The sequence below is a fragment of the Hemitrygon akajei genome, chromosome 20, assembly GCF_048418815.1.
Source record: "Hemitrygon akajei chromosome 20, sHemAka1.3, whole genome shotgun sequence".
Lineage (NCBI taxonomy): Eukaryota > Metazoa > Chordata > Chondrichthyes > Myliobatiformes > Dasyatidae > Hemitrygon > Hemitrygon akajei.
In genome coordinates this window covers 63768389-63789686 of record NC_133143.1, presented here as the reverse complement: position 1 = coordinate 63789686, position 21298 = coordinate 63768389, and the positions used below count along the sequence as shown (strand labels likewise).

General features: G+C 43.4%; 1 protein-coding gene across 3 annotated transcripts in view; it reads left to right on the top strand.

The window, feature by feature from the left end:
• Nucleotides 1-296: 296 nt before the first annotated feature.
• Nucleotides 297-21298, top strand: part of cpvl (carboxypeptidase vitellogenic like) — a 70531-nt gene continuing 49529 nt past the window's right edge. Inside the window, exons 1-4 of one of the 3 annotated variants that reach the window (XM_073024479.1) lie at nucleotides 297-442; nucleotides 5604-5791; nucleotides 8117-8235; nucleotides 19005-19119. In XM_073024479.1, the coding sequence (XP_072880580.1) occupies nucleotides 5605-5791; nucleotides 8117-8235; nucleotides 19005-19119 (421 nt within the window). In that variant the 5' untranslated portion in view covers nucleotides 297-442; nucleotide 5604. Of the gene's footprint in view, nucleotides 443-1661; nucleotides 1795-5603; nucleotides 5792-8116; nucleotides 8236-19004; nucleotides 19120-21298 lie in introns of those variants that run through there. The other 2 variants (XM_073024480.1, XM_073024478.1) reach the window with 2 other exon arrangements.

The window sequence follows — 21298 nt, the reverse complement described above, 5'->3', positions numbered from 1 at the left end:
AGTAAGGCTGATCAACATCTCCACCCAGTAACCCACCCCACCACACGTCCGACCACCACTATCTTACCATTACCTATCAGGTACCTTCAATACAGAGACTCCTGTCCCAGCGTCACCTAATGGACAATCAGAAGCTCTCTTATGTATTTATATTCATTGTTTTTTAATTATTGTGTTCGTTATCTTATTGCGTTTTTTATGCTGCTTCGGATCCAGAGTAACAATTATTTCGTTCTCCTTTACACTTGTGTACTGGAAGTGAAATTAAACGATTTTAATCTTGAATAGAAGGGAACTAGGAGCACGGTGACACCTGCTGGTGTGTACGGAGCGGATGGGTCTATTTAAACGCGCCGCTGTCACTTCCCATCGTTCATACCCACTCTCTCTCCCAGGATCAGGAACAAACCACTGCCCCGGAGAAAAAGAGTCTTAGCTGCGGGTGAGTGCGGTGCTGCGCCGAGGGAACGGTGGGGGAGGGCCCGGCCAGATACGGGCTGCTGTCCGCGGCTCTGAGCGGGGCAACGAGTTGGGTTTTGTTACACCCTGAGGCGCTGCCCTCTCATTTCTGTCGGCGTGCCCACCGCTGCCCGGAGAGGTCTTGTTCCGTTTCCTCTCCCCTGAGGGTCAGCTCTTTGCGGGTACTCTGAATACCAGCCCGCCACGGGAATGCTGCTCTCGCTCGTTGAGTCCCGGGTCAGACTGAGAGTGCTCCTGCCTTTCCGTCCGAGGTGGGGGCCCCGGACAGTGGTGGGGAGAGAGAACTCAACTCCACAAATACTTCAGCAGCTATGCACGCTTATAACCAGTGAATAGAATTAATATAATTTTGCTGTGCATTTTATTTACTTGCTAGTCATAATCCCATAATGTGCCGGACACATTATCAGCCTTGATAATTCTATTAGTCTGGATTGATGGAAACTTAATCAACTGTGTACCGCTATAACTAGCATAATTCAGAAACTATCGGCAAATAGAATTAATATAATTTTGCTGCGCATTTTATTTGCTTGCTAGTTATAATCCCACAATGTGTTGAACACATTATCAGCCTTAATAATTCTATTTGCCGGCATTGATGTAGATTTAATCATGTGATCGTGGCGCGTGACCGGACATGTGATATGTGGCGAGCTGTGCCTTACCCTGCAATTTTTGTCTTAGTTGCGTGGTGTGTATCATTTTTACTAAGTACCGTGAAACTGTTGTACATTAAAAAGATGTGTCCTTTTTAAGCCGGGGTAAGAACCCAAATGAACAGGAAGATTTAAGCAGAGCAAGCAAACATTATTATTTAAAGACGAGAGTCCGCTGACGCTGGAAATCCACACAAAATTCCAGAGAAACTCAGCAAATTAGGTAGTATCTCTGAAGGGGAATAACGTTTCAGGCCGAGACCCTTCATCAGAACATTATCAAAATCCTTTATCAAAGATTATTATTATCAAAAATTAAATTTAATGCTTTGACTGTTGGTAGGGTCACCCATGCCAAACAGGTCAAAGGGTAGAGGCCAGACTAAGAGTGGCCCGCCCGCCAGTCCTCCAGGTTCGGGGGTTCAGCTCCAGGTGAACAACCCTGTCTGGTCAAACAAAGCTGTTGAGTAAACAGCAATGAAGCGCCCTCTGTGTCGGAATGCGACGGTATTCCTGCGTCTCTCTCTATCTGGGGCTTGCATGGCTGACGCTAGTGAAGACCGAGCTACGGAGACGATGAACGAAGCTCCGAGCACCGCCAGAGATGGAGGACCTCTGTAGCTGCCCTTAATGCCAGTGGCATCATGGACAGTAAGTAGGTAATCTTGTAGTAGTGTGATGTTAAGTATTCAGAGATACAACACAGAACAGGCCCTTCTGGCTACCCAGCTATTTAACATCCTCCTAATCCTAATCAGAATCAGAATCAGACTTTAATCGCCAAGTACCTATGCACATACAAGGAATTTACTTCCGGCAGATGTTGTCTCTCTGCTCATAACAATAATAATGATAAATATAAATGAAAATATAGATTATACATACAGGTAGTGCAATCCAAGTAATAGTTAGCTGACAGTTAACCGGCAGTTAACTGTTCAGCAAAGTGACCGCAGTAGGGAAAAAACTTCTCCAGTGCCTATTAGTCTTAGTCTGGAGGGATCTGAAGCACCTAATGACAAGGCAATTTATCAGTAAACCTAATAACCAATATGGTTTTGGACAGTGGGAAGGAACTGGAGCGAACTCACAGGGAGAGTGTACAAACTACTCTCAGATGGTGCTGGAACTGCATTTTAAACTCCGGAATGCACCAAGCTGTAAAAACACCCAACAGCTCGGCTGCGGTGGTGGTATGCAAAACAAGGTTTTTTTCCCCCGCTGTATATGTGACAATAATAAACTAATTCCAAAAATGAAATGCTTTGTGCAGAGTAAGTCTGTCAGAATAAAGTGTGTGTGCAACATCAAATGGATAGGTGGATACTGCATTGATCCCAGAGGAAATTAGTATCACGGTGACATTACACGTGCACAGATACACCTCAAGCAGCTGTAACAGGAGGCCATCGCTTCCCCGACTATAGGTTGACTCATTATAGAGCATAATGGCCAAGGGTAAGACTGACCTCTTTGGAGGAGCACAGTTGTCTTAGTCTGTTACTGAAAGTGTTCCTCTGTTCAGCCAAGGTGGCGTGCAGAGAGTGAGAAACATTGTCTGCAATTGCCAGGTTTTTCTGTAGGGCCCTTTGTTCTACCACAGCCTTCTGTGTGTCCAGTTTGACTCCTGTAACAGAACATTGTTTCTAATCAGTTTATTGAGCCTGTTGGCATCACCCGTGTTGATGCCATTGCCCCAGCACGCTACGACATGGAAGGTTGTACTGGCAGCAACAGATTGGTAGAACGTGTGAAGGAGAGGCCTGCGCACTCCAAGCCTCAGTCTCGGGAAGCAGAGGTGACTCTGACCCTTGTACACAGCCTCTGTGTTTGTGCTCCACTCAAGTCTGTCATCAGGTGCACCCCCAGGTATTTGTAGCTCCTCACCATTAGTGGTTACAGGGAGCAGTGCAGGCTTAGTCTTCCGAAGTCCATCACCATCTTCTTTGTCCTCCTAATGTTGATCTGCAGATGATTCAGCTTGCACCATTTGACAAAGTCCTCCACCAGGGTCCTGTATTCATCCTCCCATCCTCCCTTTATACACCCAGCTATTGCTAAGTCATCAGAGAATCTCTGCCAGTGACAGGACTCAGTGCTGTATCTAAAGTCTGAGTTATACCGGGTAAACAAGAAGGGTCCCCTCTGGGTCCTATCATTAGGGAAGGGTTAATGGGTGAGTTGCTGGACGGCGCAGCTCGTTGGGCTGGAAGGGCCTGTTTCGAGCTGTATCTCTAAATAAAATGCCAACTGTTTGTCACTCCCCCCCCCCCCCCCCCCCCAACCTGCCATAGATGCACCTGACTTGCTGAGTTCCTCCAGCACCTTCTGTGTGCTGCTTCTGTCAAACTGCTGTTACTTGCCCTCTTCATGCAGGTCATAAACACCCTGCAGAGGGCAGCATGCTAGTTCAATCACCAATTGACAGGAATTTGTAGTGAAAAGCCTGCTTGGAAGTAATTGACGTGGACAAGACAAAGAACAGCCAATATTGTGTGGCAGTGAAACAAATAACCTGAAGTTTCGAACCTGCAAAAACAGAACTTCGGCCTGCTGCTGAGTTTGTGGTTTCGAGAAAAGGGAAGTTTTAAATACAGAATGAGTCAAGTGACTTCCTTTGTACTTCCTTCAGTATTTCTTGTCCTAATAGTGATATTTAAAATAAAATTTGTAATATATATCTTGTCATACTACCATTGGGAAGATGATACAGGAGCAACATTCAATGCCTCTTCCCCTAGATTTCTGAATGGTCCACGATCCCACGAACACTACCTTGCTAATCCTCTCTTGTGCAATTTTCTTTTGTATGTTATAAAAATGTTTGTCTTGCACTGTACTGCTGTCCCAAAGCAATAAATTTCATGATGTCTGTCAGTGATAATAAACCAGATTCTGATTCTAATTCTACTAGATACTCGGGCTGCTGTCGGGGGCCATCTGGAGGAAGCTTGCCCCGGCATACTTTGAGATGCGCTGATCGTGAGGTTAATTGGCTCCATGCAAGCGGCCGTTGGGAAAATTGGGGTGGTGGGGTGTGTGGGTGAGAGGAAAAGCTAGAATAGGAATAATGGGATTCCTCTGACAGCAGATGTTATTTGATGGGCCAAATGGCCTCCTACATTTGCAAGGAAAGAAGAAAAATCTTTATTGTGGGGCAGTACGGTAATGCAGTGGTTAGCACAACGGTCTACAGTACAGGCAGCTGGGGCTCGGTTCCCACCACTGTCAGTGAGGAGATTGTTTTTCCCATGACCGCATGTTTCCTCTGGGTGCTCTGGTTTCCTCCTTCAGTACAAAGATGTACTGGTTGGATGGTTGATTTGGTCATTGTAAATTGTCCTGTAATTAGGCTAGGATTAAATTGCTGGTGGATAAGGTATTGATCTAGTAACCTGTAGGTCACTGGTTCGAGCCTCAGCTGAGGCAGCGTGTTTGTGTCCTTGAGCAAGGCACTTAACAACACATTGCTCTGTGACGTCACCGGTGCCAAGCTGCATGGGTCCTAGTGCCCTTCCCTTGGACAACATCGGTGGCATGGAGAGGGGAAGGCTTGCATCTTGGGCAACTGCCGGTCTCCCATACAACCCTGCCCAGGCCTGCGTCGTGGAAACTCCAGGCGCAGATCCATGGTCTCACAAGTCTAACGGGTGCCTATACAAAATTGCTGGTGGTACAGGTTGAAGGGCTGGAAAGGCCTGTTCTGTGTTGTATCTCAATAAATAACTAGATAAATAAATAATGACATCATTGGTTCCTCTCCATTATGATCTGCAACATGTACGTTGAAGATGTAGAGTTCGTACCTATGGTGAATTCTCAGCCCAGAGGTTGACTGATGAACAGTAGGATTGATCTGGATGGAGAATGAAGCATGACACATTAGTAATGCAACGAGCATGATTAACAATAAATGTACATCATCTGCATTAATGTTAAATTTATAAAGTGCTCTTTTACAATTATTAAAATTAACTGGTGTGTCAAATGAGACTGGCTAAATAATTGTTTGATTTACAACTCCACAACTGTAATCAACACAGTGTGAGCTTTTTTCTGATCCAATTTTGTTCCATGCTCTCTTTTCACTGCTGCCATGGGGAAGGAGGTACAGAAGCCTCGGGTCCCACACCACCAGGATCAGGAACAATTGTTACCCCTCAACCATCAGGCTCTGGAATCAGCGTGGTTAACTTCACTCAACTCAACACTGAACCGGTTCCACAACCTATGGACTCACTTTCAAGGACTACATTTATTTATTTGTTAATATTTTGTTCTTTTTTGTATTTGCATAATTTTCTTTTGTATGTTGGTTGTTGTCTGTGTGTAGTTTTTCATTGACTGTATTATGTTTCTTGTGAATGCAAGAAAATGAAACTTGGGGCTATATACAGTGACATGTATGTACATTGACAATAAATTTACCTTGATTACTAGATGACTTTTCTGTCCTCTCTTCAGGATGTGGCAGACACAACTGTTGGTCTCTGTGCTCCTCTCCATCCAGACGCACTGCATTTCTGGGAAATTTTCTTTCTTCGGACCAACGTTCAGAAGCAACAAAGCTTTTGTTCCGCCAGTGGTAGATATTGACCCCGGGGATCCGCTTTTCCTCACTCCATACCTGGAATCTGGACAAATTGAAAAAGGTGAGAGTAAACATCAATAAGATTGGAAGAGCGCGGAGAAAACTTAAAAGAATATTGCTGGACCTTGAGGACACGAATTAGAGGGAAAAGTTGAAAAGGTTAGGACTTTGTTCCCTGGGGTGTAGGAGGATGAGGGGAGACTTGACAGAGGTATACAAAGTTGAGAGTTGTAGATGGGGGTAAATGCAAGTAAGCTTTTCCCACTGAGTTTGGCTGAGGCTGGAGCTAGAGGTCATGGGTGAAAGGGGATATTAAGGGGGACATGAAGAGGAACTTCTTCACTCAGAGGGTGGTGCAAGTGTAGATGAGCTGCCAGCACAGGTGGTGGATGTAGGTTTGCTGACAACATTGAGAAGTTTGGATAAAGACGTGAATGGGTGAGAAATGGAAGGCTATGGGACTGAGCGAAATATCCGCTTGGCATGGAGCCAAGTGGCCTGTTTCTGTTCTGTATTGCCCTGTAACCCAAAATAATCAACAGTCAATATGATTTCAAAATGCCACAGTAGTGTAGTGGTTAGTGCAATGCTATTACAGCTTGGGACGTCAGAGTTCACAGTTCAATTCTGACGCCATCTCTGATGTTTGTACGTCCTTTCTGTGTGTGTGTGTGGGTTTCCCCCAGGTGCTACCATTTCCTCCCATATTCCAAAGACGTACTGGTTAGTGGATTAATTGGCTATTGTAAATTGTCCTGCGGTTAGGCTTGGCCGTGTGATTCATTGGACTGAAAGATCCTGTTCTGCACTGTATCTCTAAATAAATTGGCAAGCTTCTTAAACTCCAGCTCCAAAGAGTATGTTTAGAATTGTTCCATTCTCCTCCACTTCTGGTTTGTTTTCCAAATTAATAACTAACTATAAAAGAATTAGAATATAAATTATAGACTAATAGGTTTAGATGGTGAAGTTCCAAATGTCATTTCAAGTTTTTCTAGTTTGCTGATTTACCAAAGTAGGAAAGTGGCTTTGGTGCAGGAGAGTTTTAAAAAAGACAGAAGTAGACTAGCAGAGAGGCTGAAGGAGGATTTTGCAACTGAGGTAATTTAAAATCGAGGATCAACAAGATGCCCAGAGTGAAGTTCCTATCTCCAGGTATGCTTGTGAGGCTGGAGGAGATTGCATAGGCAGGTCTGACTGGGCATAGAAAGGCATTTGAAATCAAGACTAGTTAAAATTGAACTTGTTCAACCGGGAGCTGATAGATGGCAGTGAGTAAAAGGCTGATGTGTAAAGCTATCTTGCAGCAACCTACTAGATGGGCTGCAGGGTTTTGAAGATGGTGGTTTAAAGACGGCTGTTACGTCAGGAGTTTCTGAAATAGTCTTGATGTAATAATGGCATTGATCAGCTTCCAGTACAGAAAGGAAAACATTAAAAAGATTCAAGTAAGTTTGTCGTGGCGATAAATGCAAAAAGCTATTTGTCTGGTTTATAAAGATTTTGACAATCATTTTAAGAATTTCAAGTATTACGTGACAATAATGCTGAGAAAATCTTCCACTGGATAAAGGGAGTTTAAGAAATTACTGTATTCCCTCTTGTTGAGGATTGTTGAATCTCTGAAATGATATTTTAGAGATCTGGAGGGGAGAAAAGCTCCGTAAAAGAGCCCGTTTATTTAACATGTTAAATTGATTAATATTAAATTTATGCCATGAAATGATTAACCAATCAAGTTTCCAAGTTTGTGAAATTGTCTAATTATTGTACAAACATTGATCTGCTGTAACATGTGGCAACTGTTTTAATTTTAATAGTTAAAATATTTTACCAGCAGCTGTTTGCCCGGTCATGTCTGATCTGTGCCTCTGACCCACTTTTTTTTAAAAAAAAAAGAAAAAACAGTCCATGCAGAAAGATTAATCTTTTAACTTGCGTCCAAATATTTGTGTATTTCTAGTGAACTTGATGTTGTATACACAGGTTGCTGTTTACCAGAATATTTGTTGTCCTTTTTTTTTATCATTGAGTTTGAATGCACTAATCACGTTTCATATTGAGCTGCAAGGTAAAATAAATTGTGTTTATCTTGCCTTGCATCATTGCTTTTTCGAATCAGGATACAGAATGATTCAAATCCTGAACCTCATTTTAGCTACGTGTTTATAACCTGTTCAGTGGCCTTGAAACAATGATCTTGGCTCTGGGTTTTTATACAGGACTTATTTTTTCAGTGATGTCTTGCTTTACTTGGGGAATGTGTTGGCTTTTTGATTTTATTTTTGTGTACATTGGAAAGTTCAACTAAATATTGATTTTTTTTCCAGCAAAGAGTTCAGTGTTGTTTTGTGTGGAAATATTAACAGTGTTCTTGTTTCTCCAGCCAGAGAGCTGAGTTTGGTGGGGCCTCTAGGTGGGCCAGTTGTGAAGAGCTACTCAGGATATTTGACGGTGAATAAGACCTGTAACAGCAACCTTTTCTTCTGGTTTTTCCCTGCACAGGTGAGTGAAACCAAAATGCTTCCTCAGAGAGTGTAGCAGTGAGTCATAGAAAAATACATCACAGAAACTGGCCTTTTGGCCCATTTAGTCTGTGCTGAACCATTCAAAGAGCCTAGTCCTATCAACGTGCACCCAGACCATAGCCCACCATAACCACCCCACCATCCACGTACCTATCCAAACTTCTCTGAAATGTTGAAATCAAGCTCGTTTGCACCACTTGTGCTGACAGCTCATTCCACACTCTCACCACCCTCTGAGTGAAGGTTTCTCCTCGTGTTCCACTTAAAGTTTTCACCTTCCCCTCTTGAGTAGAGGTTGATAGGTTCTTGAGCAGTAAGAGGATCAAGGATAATGGAGAAGGCAGGAAAGTAGGGTTGAGTGATAATGGTAGCATGGTGGTTAGCACAACACTTTACAGTACCAGCAACCTGGGCTCAATTCCTGCTGCTGCCTGTAAGCAGTTTGTACATTTTCCCATGACCACTTGGGTTTCCTGAGTGCTCTGGTTTCCTCCCATATACCAAAGACCTACTGGTTGGTAGGTTAATTGGTCATTGTAAGTATTCCTGTGATTAGGATAGGTTTACATCAGCGGATTGCTGGGCAGTGCGGTTCGAAGGGCAGAAAGGGCCTATTCCATGCTTCCCCTCATGCTCCCCTTAAGCATTTCACCTTTCACCCTTAACCCATGACCTCAAGGATGGGAGATTTTTGTTTTTCAATTTGATTAATAACAGTTGAAAGAATTCTAAAAGCTAAGTGAGGGGAGAGTCAAATATATTATACTTGTATATCATAATATAAATATTATTATATTGACTTTGCCCTTTCTAGAGGTATTACAGTGTCCTTGCAGAATCCATAAGTTGGATAGAGTGCGACGTGCTGGGAGGGCTGGAGACTGAGGGAAATCAAGACTTTGCCCATGATGGGTCTCAACCCGAAAGGTCAATTGTCTATTTCCCACTTTTGGTGCTGCCTGTTCCTCCAACATTTCTGGCATCTGCAGGATCTCTTGTGTCTCCACTTTATCAATCAGGTCGATGCAGAGTTCACAGCCTTCAGATCACTTGCATCTGAAGGAAGATTTTATTTTAAAAAGAGATGTGAGCCAGATTTGTGTCAAAGCTTTGAATGATAATTATTCCCTCCGCACACAAGAGACTCTGCAGATGCTGGAAATCTTGAGGAAAATGCACAATGCTGAAGGGACTGTCCTTCATCAAGACTGGAAAAGAAAGGAGCAGAAGTCAGTTGGCGGGGGGTGGGGGTGGTGTTTGTGTTTGGTTAAACCACTAGAATTTTGTGGAAATTTAGCTCTTCCCCTGCAGAGTATGCCACTTCTGATGTACAGATTTCAAAGGGCTGTGCGGTTCAGAATCTGGTAAAAGTAGACCATGAGACATGGGAACAGAATTAGGCCATTTGGCCTACCTTGTTTGTTCTGCCATTCCATTAAGGCTGATTATTATCCCTCTCAGCCCCTTTCTCCTGTTTTCTATAACCTTGACCCCTGATTAATCACAAACCTATGAACCTTTGCTGTAAATATACTCAATGACTTGGACTCCACAGCCATCTGTAGCAATAAATTCTACAGATTCACCAGCCTCTGATTAAAGAAATTCCTCTTCATTTCTGTTCTTAAAGGACATCCGTGTATTCTGAGGTTGTGCCCTCTGGTCCTGGACTCCCCCACTATAGGAAACATAAAATAGTGAACTCCATAAGACAAGGGAGCCAAATTAGGCCATTCAGCCTGTGAGTCTGTTCCTCCATTCCAACATGGCTGATTTATTATCCCTTTCATCCCCATTCTCCTGCCTCCTCACTAATCATAACCTTTGCCCCCTTACTAATCAAGAGCCTATCGATCTGTTTCAAATATGCTCAATGGCTTGGCCTCCACAGCTAACTGTGCAATGAATTCCACAGATTCACTAACAGACAGACAGACATACTTTATTGATCCCGAGGGAAATTGGGTTTCGTTACAGCCATGCCAACCAAAAATAGTGTAGAAATATAGCAATACAAAACTATAAATAATTAAATAAAAAATAAGTTAATCATGCCCAGTGGAAATAAGTCCAGGACCAGCCTATTGGCTCAGGGTGTCTGACACTCCGAGGGAGGAGTTGTAAAGTTTGATGGCCACAGGCAGGAATGACTTCCTATGACGCTCAGTGTTACATCTCAGTGGAATGAGTCTCTGGCTGAATGTACTCCTGTGCCTAACCAGTACATTATGGAGTGGATGGGAGACATTGTCCAAGATGGCATGCAACTTGGACAGCATCCTCTTTTCAGACACCACCGTCAAAGAGTCCAGTTCCACCCCCACAACATCACTGGCCTTACGAATGAGTTTGTTGATTCTGTTGGTGTCTGCTACCCTCAGCTTGCTGCCCCAGCACACAACAGCAAACATGATAGCACTGGCCACCACAGCCTCGTAGAACATCCTCGGCATCATCTGGCAGATGTTAAAGAACCTCAGTCTCCTCAGGAAATAGAGATGGCTCTGACCCTTCTTGCAGACAGCCTCAGTGTTCTTTGACCAGTCCAGTTTATTGTCAATTCATATCCCCAGGTATTTGTAATCTTCCACGATGTCTACACTGACCCCTTGGATGAAAATGGGTCACCAGTGCCTTAGCCCGCCTCAGGTCCACTACCAGCTCCTTAGTCTTTTTCACATTAAGCTGCAGATGATTCTGCTCACACCATGTGACAAAGTTTCCCACTGTAGCCCTGTACTCAGCCTAATCTCCCTTGCTGATGCATCCAGCTATGGCAGAGTCATCAGAAAACTTCTGAAGATGGCAAGACTCCGTGCAGTAGTTGAAGTCCAAGGTGCAGATGGTGAAGAGAAAGGGAGACAGGACAGTCCCCTGTGGAGTCCCAGTGCTGCTCACCACTCTGTCTGACACACAGTTTTGCAAGCGCACGTACTGTGGTCTGCCAGTCAGGTAATCAATAATCCATGACACCAGGGAAGCGTCCACCTGCATCACTGTCAGCTTCTCACCCAGCAGAGCAGGGCAGATGGTTAAAGAAATATCTCGTCATCTCTGTTCTAAAGGGACATTCCAAAAATCATGATGTGGTTTGGCAGAGTAGGCAAGTATTACAAAATGACAATCTCTGCCCTTCATGAAGGAGGAAGAGAGAAAGTAAGGAACTTGTAGATTTATTAGTGTGTTTAATTGTTAGGATTACCAAATCTATTAGTAAGGATCCAATAAGTGGGTGCTTAGAAAATTGTGATGTGCTTTGGCAGAGTCAGCAAAGTATTATGAAATGCGAGTCTGCTGTTTGTGAATACGCCCAGTAGGATCAACTAGTGGCTGCAGTAAATTCCAATACTATGCAATTTTGATAAGGCATTTGAAAAGGTACAAAATAAGATCGAGCACCTTTGCTCCATTTGCATCAAGCTGGACTTCCTAGTGGCTGACCATTTTAATTTTACTCCCCATTCCCATTCTGACTTGTCCGTCTATGGCTGCCTCTACTACCATGATGAGGTCACTCTCAGGGTAGAGGAGCAACGCCTTGTATACCATCTGGGTAGTGTGCAACCTGACGGTATCAACAGCGATTTCTCTAACTGCTGGAAATTTCTTCCCCACCCCTCCCTTCCATTCCCTACTCTGGCTGCCATGAGATATAGAAGCAGAATTGGGCCATTTGGGGCACCGATTCTACTTTGCTATCTCATCATGGCTGATCCAATGTTCCCCTCAGTCCCAATCTCATGCCCTTGCTCTGTATCTCTTCACGTCAGACACAAAGAGAAACGGCAAGCCCCCTCCCCACACACAGAAAAAGAACAGCAAACGATCAACAGCCCCCCAACCCCCTATCCCAGCACAAAAAGCAACAAGAGCATCCCCAACCCCCGCGCAAGATAAACAATGAGAAAGAACTGGCAAAAACACAGAATATAAAGGCCATAATACTGAAGTCTTATTGGTTAATTGGTCATTGTGAATTGTTCTGTGATTAGGCTAGGATTAAATCCGGGGGAATGCTGAGTGGCGTGCTTGAAGGGCCTGCTCTGTGCTGTATCTCAATAAATAAATGTTGAGATATTAATTAGAAATGGAGTCATAGTCATATAGCATGGAAATGGGCCATTTGGCCCAACTCTTCCATGCTGGCCAAGATGACATCCAAACTGGCCCTATATGCCAATGTCTAGCCCATATCTTTTTAAACTTCTCTAATCCATGGACCTGTTGAACAAAGTTGTTACTGTAGCTGCCCCAACCACTTTCTCGACAGATGATTCCACATAGACACTACTCTTTGTATAAAACACCATTGTACCTCAAGTTCCTTTTAAATCTTTGCCTCCCACCTTAAACCTCAAGTTCTGAGTAAAAAGATTGAGGGAATTCACTCTATCCATGCTCCTCATGATTTTGTGTACCTGTGTAATGTTCTTCCCCCCCCCCCCCCACCCCGTTTGCTGTTCTATCAGACAGGGGCTCCCAACCTTTTTGTGCCATGCACCAATGCCATTAAGCGAGGGATCCTTGGATCCCGGGTTGGGAGCCCCTCTGCTCTAGCCTGTTCAGACTTTCCCAGTTACTCAGTCCCTCATGGCCCAGCAGCAAAGCAACTGGCATGACGCCATTACAGCGCAGGATTTCAGAGCCGATTCCAGTGCCGTTTGTAAGGAATTTGTACGCTCTCCCCGTGACTGTGTGGTGTTTCTTCTGGGTGCTCACGTTTCCTCCCACAGTCCAAAGACCTACCAGTAAGTAGGTTAATTGGTACTTGTGTTTTGTCCTGTGATGAGTCTAGGGTTCAGTAGGTGGGTTGCTGGGGTGGTGCGGCTGGAAGGGCCAGATCTTCCCTGTATGGACATTGTTTACATTTACATCATTTATTATATTGTAATTTGCCCTTTACTGTGCCTATTGCCTTGTTTATTAATTATTGTACTGTCTTGCACTGTTTTGTGCACTTTATGTAGTCCCGTGTAGGTCTGTAGCCAGACAGACAGTCATAATTTATTGATCCCGAGGGAAATTGGGTTTCGTTACAGCCGCACCAACCAAGAATAGTGAAGAAATATAGCAATATAAACCATAAATAATTAAATAATAGTAAGTTAATCATGCCCAGTGGAAATAAGTCCAGGACCAACCTATTGGCTCAGGGTGTCTGACACTCCGAGGGAGGAGTTGTAAAGTTTGATGGCCACAGGCAGGAATGACTTCCTATGACGCTCAATGTTACATCTCGGTGGAATGAGTCTCTGGCTGAATGTACTCCTGTGCCTAACCAGTACGTTATGGAGTGGATGAGAGTCATTGTCCAAGATGGCAACCAACTTGGACAGCATCCTCTTTTCAGACACCACCGTCAGAGAGTCCAGTTCCACCCCCACAACATCACTGGCCTTACGAATGAGTCTAATTCTAATCTAATGTAGTCTAATGAGCAAACACGAGGAAATCTGCAGATGCTAGAAATTCAAACAACAACAACACACAAAATGCTGGTGGAATGAAGGGTCCTGACGAAGGGTCTCAGCCCGAAACGTTGACATCGCTTCTCCCTATAGATGCTGCCTGGCCTGCTGTGTTCCACCAGCATTTTGTGTGTGTTGTTTTAATGTAGTCTAATGTAGTTTTGTGTTGTTTCACACAGTCTAGTGTAGTTTTGTGTTGTTTCATTTAGCACCATGGTCCTGGAGGAACATTGTTTCGTTTTTACTGTGTACTGTGTCAGCAGTTGTGGTTGAAATGACAATAAAAGTGACGACAAAGGAAATTGTGAGGGGAAGCACGCTCTTCAGAAAAGCTCAGACAGGTGGCGCTGTGGAGCTGAGCAGTACTGACGGGGCAGAGCAAAGATCAGCAGAAACGGAAACCACACCAGCATTAGCGCACAGGAAATTTAAACCCGACCGGATTGAAACCTGTGTGACAGCTGGTCTTGGTTGAAATAACTTGATTACGAGCTTATAGGTAAGGGAAATGAAAACTAGGAGGAGGTAAAGGAGATGAAAACACACACTCAAATGTTTTGGGAACAGCATCCCCTCTGATCGGATTTCTGGCAGATAATGGACACTACCTCACTGATCTCCTCCTAGCAAGTGGAACAAGTGTTACACCTCCTCCCTCACTACCATTCAGTCCTTCCAGGTGAGGCGACACTTCACCTGTGAGTCTGTTGGGGTCTTGTACTGTATCCAGTGCTCCCAGTGTGGCCACCTGTGTATCAGTGAGACCCGATGTAGATTGGAAGATCGCTTTGCCAAGCAAAAGTAGGATCTCTCAGTGGCCACCTATTTTAATTCCACTACCCATTCCCATTCCGATATGTCCATCCATGGCCTTCCCTACTGTTGCCATGTGGCCACACTCAGGTTGGAGGAACAACACCTTGTATTCCATCTGGGTAGTCTCCAACCTGACGGCATTAACGCTGATTTATTGAACTTCCAGTAATGCCCCTCTCCTCCCCTTCACCATTCCCCATCCCCTTTTCCCTCTCTCACCTTATGCCTGCTCATCACCTCCCTCTGGTGCTTCTTCTTCCCCCTTTTTCCTTCTTCCATGGCCTTTTGTCTTCTATTAGATTTCCCCCTTTCCAGCTCCGTGTCTTTCACCATCAGCTTTCCAACTCTTTACTCACCCCTCCTCCCAATTTCACCTTGTTTCATCCCTCCCCTTCACCCCCCTCCCCTCACCTTTTAGCTCTACTTCTCATCTATTTTTCTCCAGTCCTGCTGAAGGCTCTTGGTCCGAAATGTCAGCTGTACTCTTTCCTATAGACGCTGCCTGACCTGCTGAGTTCCTCCAGCACTTTTGTGTGTGTGTTGCTTGGATTTCCAGCATCTGCAGATTTTTCTCGTTTGTTACTGTAATATAGTTTTTAATGCATTGCAATGTACTGCTGCCGCAGAACAACAAATTTCACGATGTATCTCAGTGATATTAAATCTGATTCTACAACTTTTACTGTTGTTCTGATGAATTTTCTGGATGAGTAGGGCCAGGCAGTTTCATCCTTTGTCCCACAGTCCCGTATCTCTTCAATATTTATCTTTACTTTGTGTCTCTGCTGGTTCTTTTTCCTCGGCTGCAGGGGAAGGGGTGGATAATAGGAAGGGACGAGGGGGTGGTTTGTGATTTATGGTGAAGCACGAAGGATAAGCAGAGAACTGAGCGATTTGGATTTATTTATCACAGTTACATGAAAGCATGCAGTGAAATGTGTCTTTTTGCATTAACAACCAACACACACAGGTGTGCTGGCACCAGTCTGCGAGGGTTGCCATGCACTCTGGCACTGGCATAGCATGCCCACCGTGCTTGGCAGAACACAAGCAGCGACAAAACAAGCCCCTTTCCCTCCTCACACCCACAGACAGGCCTCCAACTTCCAGTCTTAAGTCTCCAGGCTCTGACGATTGGACCCCAAATTCCCGTCTCCAGATTGACCTTTGGGCTCCAATCTTTGACCATAATACCGTAAGATATAGGAGCAGAAATTCACCATTTGCCTACCGAGTCTCCTGTGTCACTGCATCGTGGCGGATCCATTTTCAAGAATCTGTCGATCTCTGGCTTAAGTGTACCCAGAGACTTCGCCTCCACATCTTCCTGTGGCAACGAATTTCACAGATTCAGCACCCTTAGGCTAAAGAAAGTCCTTCTCAAATTGGTGTCCCTCTATTCTGAGGCTGTGCCGGCTTTGGCATTGAGTCCCAGACCAGCTGATGACAGGAGCCGGAACGCCAGGCTCAAGTTTCAATTGTCACCTCAACCCCCACTGTCCTGTTTGCTTTCTTTCCTACCCATTCTCCTTATCCTTTCTCAATTTTCAGACGAGTTCTTAAATTGGCATTTTTTTTCTGTCTTCTCACTGTGCAGACGATGCTGCTGGACAAACAGCAGCTATGCGAGGGTAGTGTTACGTACCCCGTAACTGGGTGTCTGACCAGCAGAGAAGGAGGAATCCGTTGGGGTCTGGTGGTACCAAACTAAAGGTGTTTATTAGTAAACTACACAATACAGTATCAAAAATGCAAATATACATATAAAACAAGTTAGCATTAATAAACCTAAAAGTGTAGGAATAATAATAATCAATAATAAACAAGCTCTATCGATGTCTAGGGGTAAATGAATTGTCATAGGAAAGTATAGAGTTCAGTTCATAAATGCTGAGGTGGTTATGGTTGATGTGTTGAAATCGTTGGAGAGAGAGAGAGAGAGAGAGCGAGATGCAACAGCTGCGGCAGGCAAACCTTTTGTGGCTTTCTTAATCCGTCGTGTCGTTGTGGCCATTCAGTTATGACCCCTCTGGTTTTCAGCTAGACCATTCTTCTGTGGTGGACTCGTCACTCTGGCATGAGTGGACACACACACAAATCCCCACCGGCCCTGCTGTAACACTGTGAGCTTTACTGACCGATCTCCTGGTTCGGTCTCCGAAGCCCCCACTTTTCTGTGGGTTCCCAACACTCAGTCAGTGTCCACTGGTGTGTCTGAAGGGTGTCTCTCCAGACCTGTCTTTTATCCCCACTCACGGGGTCTCAGCTATCCATCAACTCTGAATGACTGTGTCCATCAAATCAGGCCACTCCTGCTGTCTCCTGAGGAATGGTAACGAGCAAAGTAAAGTCCTTGTAGTGGAAGGTAAATAATCCAGGAAGAGTCAAAATACAGTAAATCAACAGTCTCCCCCTCTTATCTGTAGCAGTTGTTCTTGCCTGTGTTTCATCTCTCTCTCTCTCTCTCTCTCCCTCTCTCTCTCTCCCTCATGAGCAGCATAGCAACAACAATAGTTCATAGTTCTTGGGGGGGGGGGGGATGGTTAACTCTGCACCCCATTTCCATCAGGTCTGTTCATCACTCATAACAGTAGAATCTGTAAACGGCTTGGCTCTTCTAAAAAGATTCATTTTAGTTGCCACATGTGCATCAAAACTTACAGTGAAATGTGTCAAGCAAACATGAGGAAATCTGCAGATGCTGGAAATTCAAGCAACACACACAAAATGCTGGTGGAACGCAGCAGGCCAGGCAGCATCTATAGGAAGAAGCACTGTCAACGTTTTGGGCTGAGACCCTTTGTCAGGTCTCAAGTCACTGAACTGACGAAGGGTCTCGGCCCGAAACGTCGACTGTGCTTCTCCCTATAGATGCTGCCTGGCCTGCTGCGTTCCACCAGCATTTTGTGAGTGAAATATGTCACTTGTGGCAACAACCTGCACAGTCCGAGGATTGTGCTGGGGGCAGCCCACAAGTTGCACCATGTTTCCAGTGCCAACAGAGCATGCCTGTATCTTATTAACCCTAACCCACCTGTCTTTTCGGAAAATGGGAGGAAACTCTATATCAAACCAAAGCCACTGCTGGTGACCACATGGGAAGTTACCTAGTATGACGTGTCTTCCGATCAATCCAATAAACAGTTCCGAAACATCAAAGAAATGTATTTGGTCCTTTATTAGCAATCTTAAAGCAATGAAACTAAACCTAGTGATGTTAAGTGGACTTAAGTGATGTAGAGATTTCAAATGTAATTAAGTGGTCAACAAAAGATATCATACCCGATGGTCCCCAGCTTTAAATTAACTAAGAGAAAGCATAAATATGCAGCTAAACCCTTTGCTTTTACCATGCCCCCACCCATCTGGCTAGCTACCATAATAAACATCGTGGCGCTCTGGAGTGCATGGGGGGAGGGGGAGGTTGACGGCCTACCCCAGCATTCCTAGTGGCCAGCACTATTTATTATTCTTGTTTTTAAAATGCTGTTGTGGGATTATGGTGGATGTTCAGGTTCACTTATTGTTCCATTTTCAGCTTGGGGTTAAACAGTTAATCGTTTGTGGGTCTCCCTGACTATAACCAGAGTGTGTAATAATCGCCTCCCCTTTCTATATGTGACTGAGTGGGTTCTCTCCCTGGGTCATAGTGCCCGGTCTGTTTTTGTGCTTGTCACAAGAAAACCATCCATTGGGCTAAACGAGGTTCTCTCATCTGTTGCCATGGACAAAATGTTTGCCATGATAATAAATATGTAACACAAATTCAATGCAGATAGGAAACTGATTCACGGCTCCAGCACACAGAATACCCGTGTGGTATTGGGAAGAGTACGCGAATGCCGTACAGACAGCAGCGGAATAGAGCCTGGGGTGCTGGCACTGCAATCACATTATGCTAGCAAACCCATCCCGTAAAAACACCGAGCTATAGAAATTCCAGCAGAAGCTTTAAGGACCTCCTTCCTAGGAGAGAGGATCTTTGAAGATGGTCTACACCTGGATACAGTTTGCAGGACTGGCCCAGGATAGAGGACTCTGCCAAGCTGCCATCATTGGCCTAGGCCCCAGTAGGGGTGAATGCCAAAGAGGGAGAACTTACGATCATTTTATCAAGCGGAAATAATAGAAAGGAAGAAGCATGGTGAGAGAGAACAAGAAAGAAGAGAGAGGCAGACAAAGGGAAAACTTTTCTGGTAGAACACTTTCTCTGTTTTTCAACTGGAAAAACTTACTGATCAACTATGTGTATATAGGTGGTTATATAAAAATACAAACAAACGTAAGAAAGTTAAACTACAAATAAAATAACAATTATATAGACAATCCAACATTGCGTGTTTTTAATGCTGCATCGGATCCAGATTTCATTCTGGTTTACACTCATGCACTGGAGAATCCAGAGCAATGCCATTTATCAATTTTGTATTTTTATAATGATTACTTGTGTGTGACTTTTCAGACAAGACCTGAACATGCCCCTGTGTTGCTGTGGCTTCAAGGAGGCCCTGGAGGTTCCTCAATGTTTGGCCTTTTCGTTGAACATGGGCCTTATGTTGTGACTAAAAATGAGACCTGTAAGTTCAACTTTGCTCTTATGATGTTAACATGCTGAATGAATGTGCAGAATAATTAAGCTGTTTTAAAATGTTTCCTTTGGAACATTTTTTCTCTTGCCCACAAATGCTTCCACTGAAACTCACTGGTTGATACTTCAGGTTATTCTAAATTGTTTTTAATAAAAAATGTTAAGCTCAAATATATAGGAGGGGCAGCTACCATATTGTCATGACTGTGAGCAAAGTCACCAGAGAGACAAAGTTGGTAGTATAAAAGTCTTTATTCGGGACACGCACAAGTTGACAGTGTTTGGAGGAAGGGGGGAGAGGGAGAGAGAGACCCAACATTACAGCACATTTTTATGTTACTGATCAAAGGTAACTGGACAATTTCTATAGCTATAATGCTTCTTTTGAATTGCCTGTAACTTTTCAAATACCTAGATTTTCCTATCGACACACCCAGAGTAAGTGTTAATTATAATTGTCGCCAAGTTGTATTCATGTCTATGTGGAGTCTTGGGTCAATCGACTGTTAATTACATTAATGCATATACAGATATCTCAGTCAATTTGGTGTTTCCTGGTCTCCAATTTATTCTAAAATGTAGTTTCAAAAACTCTATTGTTCTGAGCTGGATTTTGAACTCAACCTACAATCCATTTTCAGATATGAAGACTGGTTGCTGTTGAAATTAATATTTGCTAATTGCATATCTCCAGAATATACTCTAACATATACTATGTATTTTTAGGTATACTGTGGTTCAGGGAGGAAATATTTATAATTCCTTTCTGTGAGAGATCATAATGTCTGCCTTTAGAGACCTCCTCCACCAAAATACACTGTAATTTATAATATTTTTACTTCAGAAGTGTATCAGATCAATGTTCATTACATATTCTCATTTAATGTCTACTGATGTGAAGTAATTTCAGCTAAACTGAAAAAACAGGTGTTTGATTTTGTTTGTTGTTATTATTCCATATCCGTACTTTGACCTCTACTTATTTTCATATAGTTCTTTATTCTTTAGAATTGTTGAATTTTTTTGTTGTTGCATGTCATGCCAACACACCACAGCAAATTCCAAATACATATGGTGAATAAAATTGATGTTTGTCCCTTGATCTTTTTTCCCCCAGAACTGATCCAAGTTAAAATAAAAATTATTATCAAAATATGTACATGTCACCAAATACCACCCTGAGATTCATTTTCTTGCAGGCATGGCATGAATATAAATAAATACAATAGAATTTATGAAAAACTGTAAATAACAAAGTCTGAAAAAATAACCAATGTGCAAAAGACAAATCATGCAAATAATATATTATTTATATAAGTATAAATAATACTGTGAACATGTGTTTTCACATTCTGTGTACAGTTGCAAATCCTTCTGTATTTATTAACTTTCTATGTAACTATATAAAATTGCCTTGTGTATAAACATTTCAGTCTGCAAGCTACAGAAAACCATTCACTTGGCACAGTAGCATTGTGGTCAGTACAGTGCTTTACATCGCAGGAAACAGGGTTCAATTTTTGCCGGTGTCTGTAAGGAGTTTTTGTACATTATCCCCATGACCACGTGGGTTCCTCCAGGTGCTCTGGTTTCCTCACTCAGTCCAAAGAACTGCAGGTTGGTAGGTTAACGGGTCACTGCAAATTGTCCTGCGATTAGGCTAGGGTACAACTGGGGGTTGTTAAGCAGTGTAGCTCGAAGTGCCGGAGGGTCTATTCTGTGCTGTATCTCAATAAAAAAAATAATATAAATAGTAGCCAATTCCCTAAATATAAGTTGCTGAATAGGAACTTTATATTCTAGAACAGTGTCAGGGACTGGGACATGTTTGTGATTATGTATGGGAAAAATTAGCTTTACATTTGAATACATGGCTCAGTTCACTGAAGTTACGGTAATTCTCACTGCCTTAGAAATACTGTTCTTGAGCTTCAGTGAACTATTGTTTTGTGCTGACTGCTTCCTTTCCATGGACCGGATATCGTCAAGGCCCGACTCCAGACAAAATAACACATCACCCAGTGTATAAATGGGTTCCCTCAAAAAATTTTGCCTAAATTTTATATAGACTAAAGTTCAAGCAAATCTGTTGACAGTCAGAAAATGTTGACATGGAAGAGTAACCTTTACCAAAAAACACAGGAGCAGAATTAGGCCATTGGATCCAC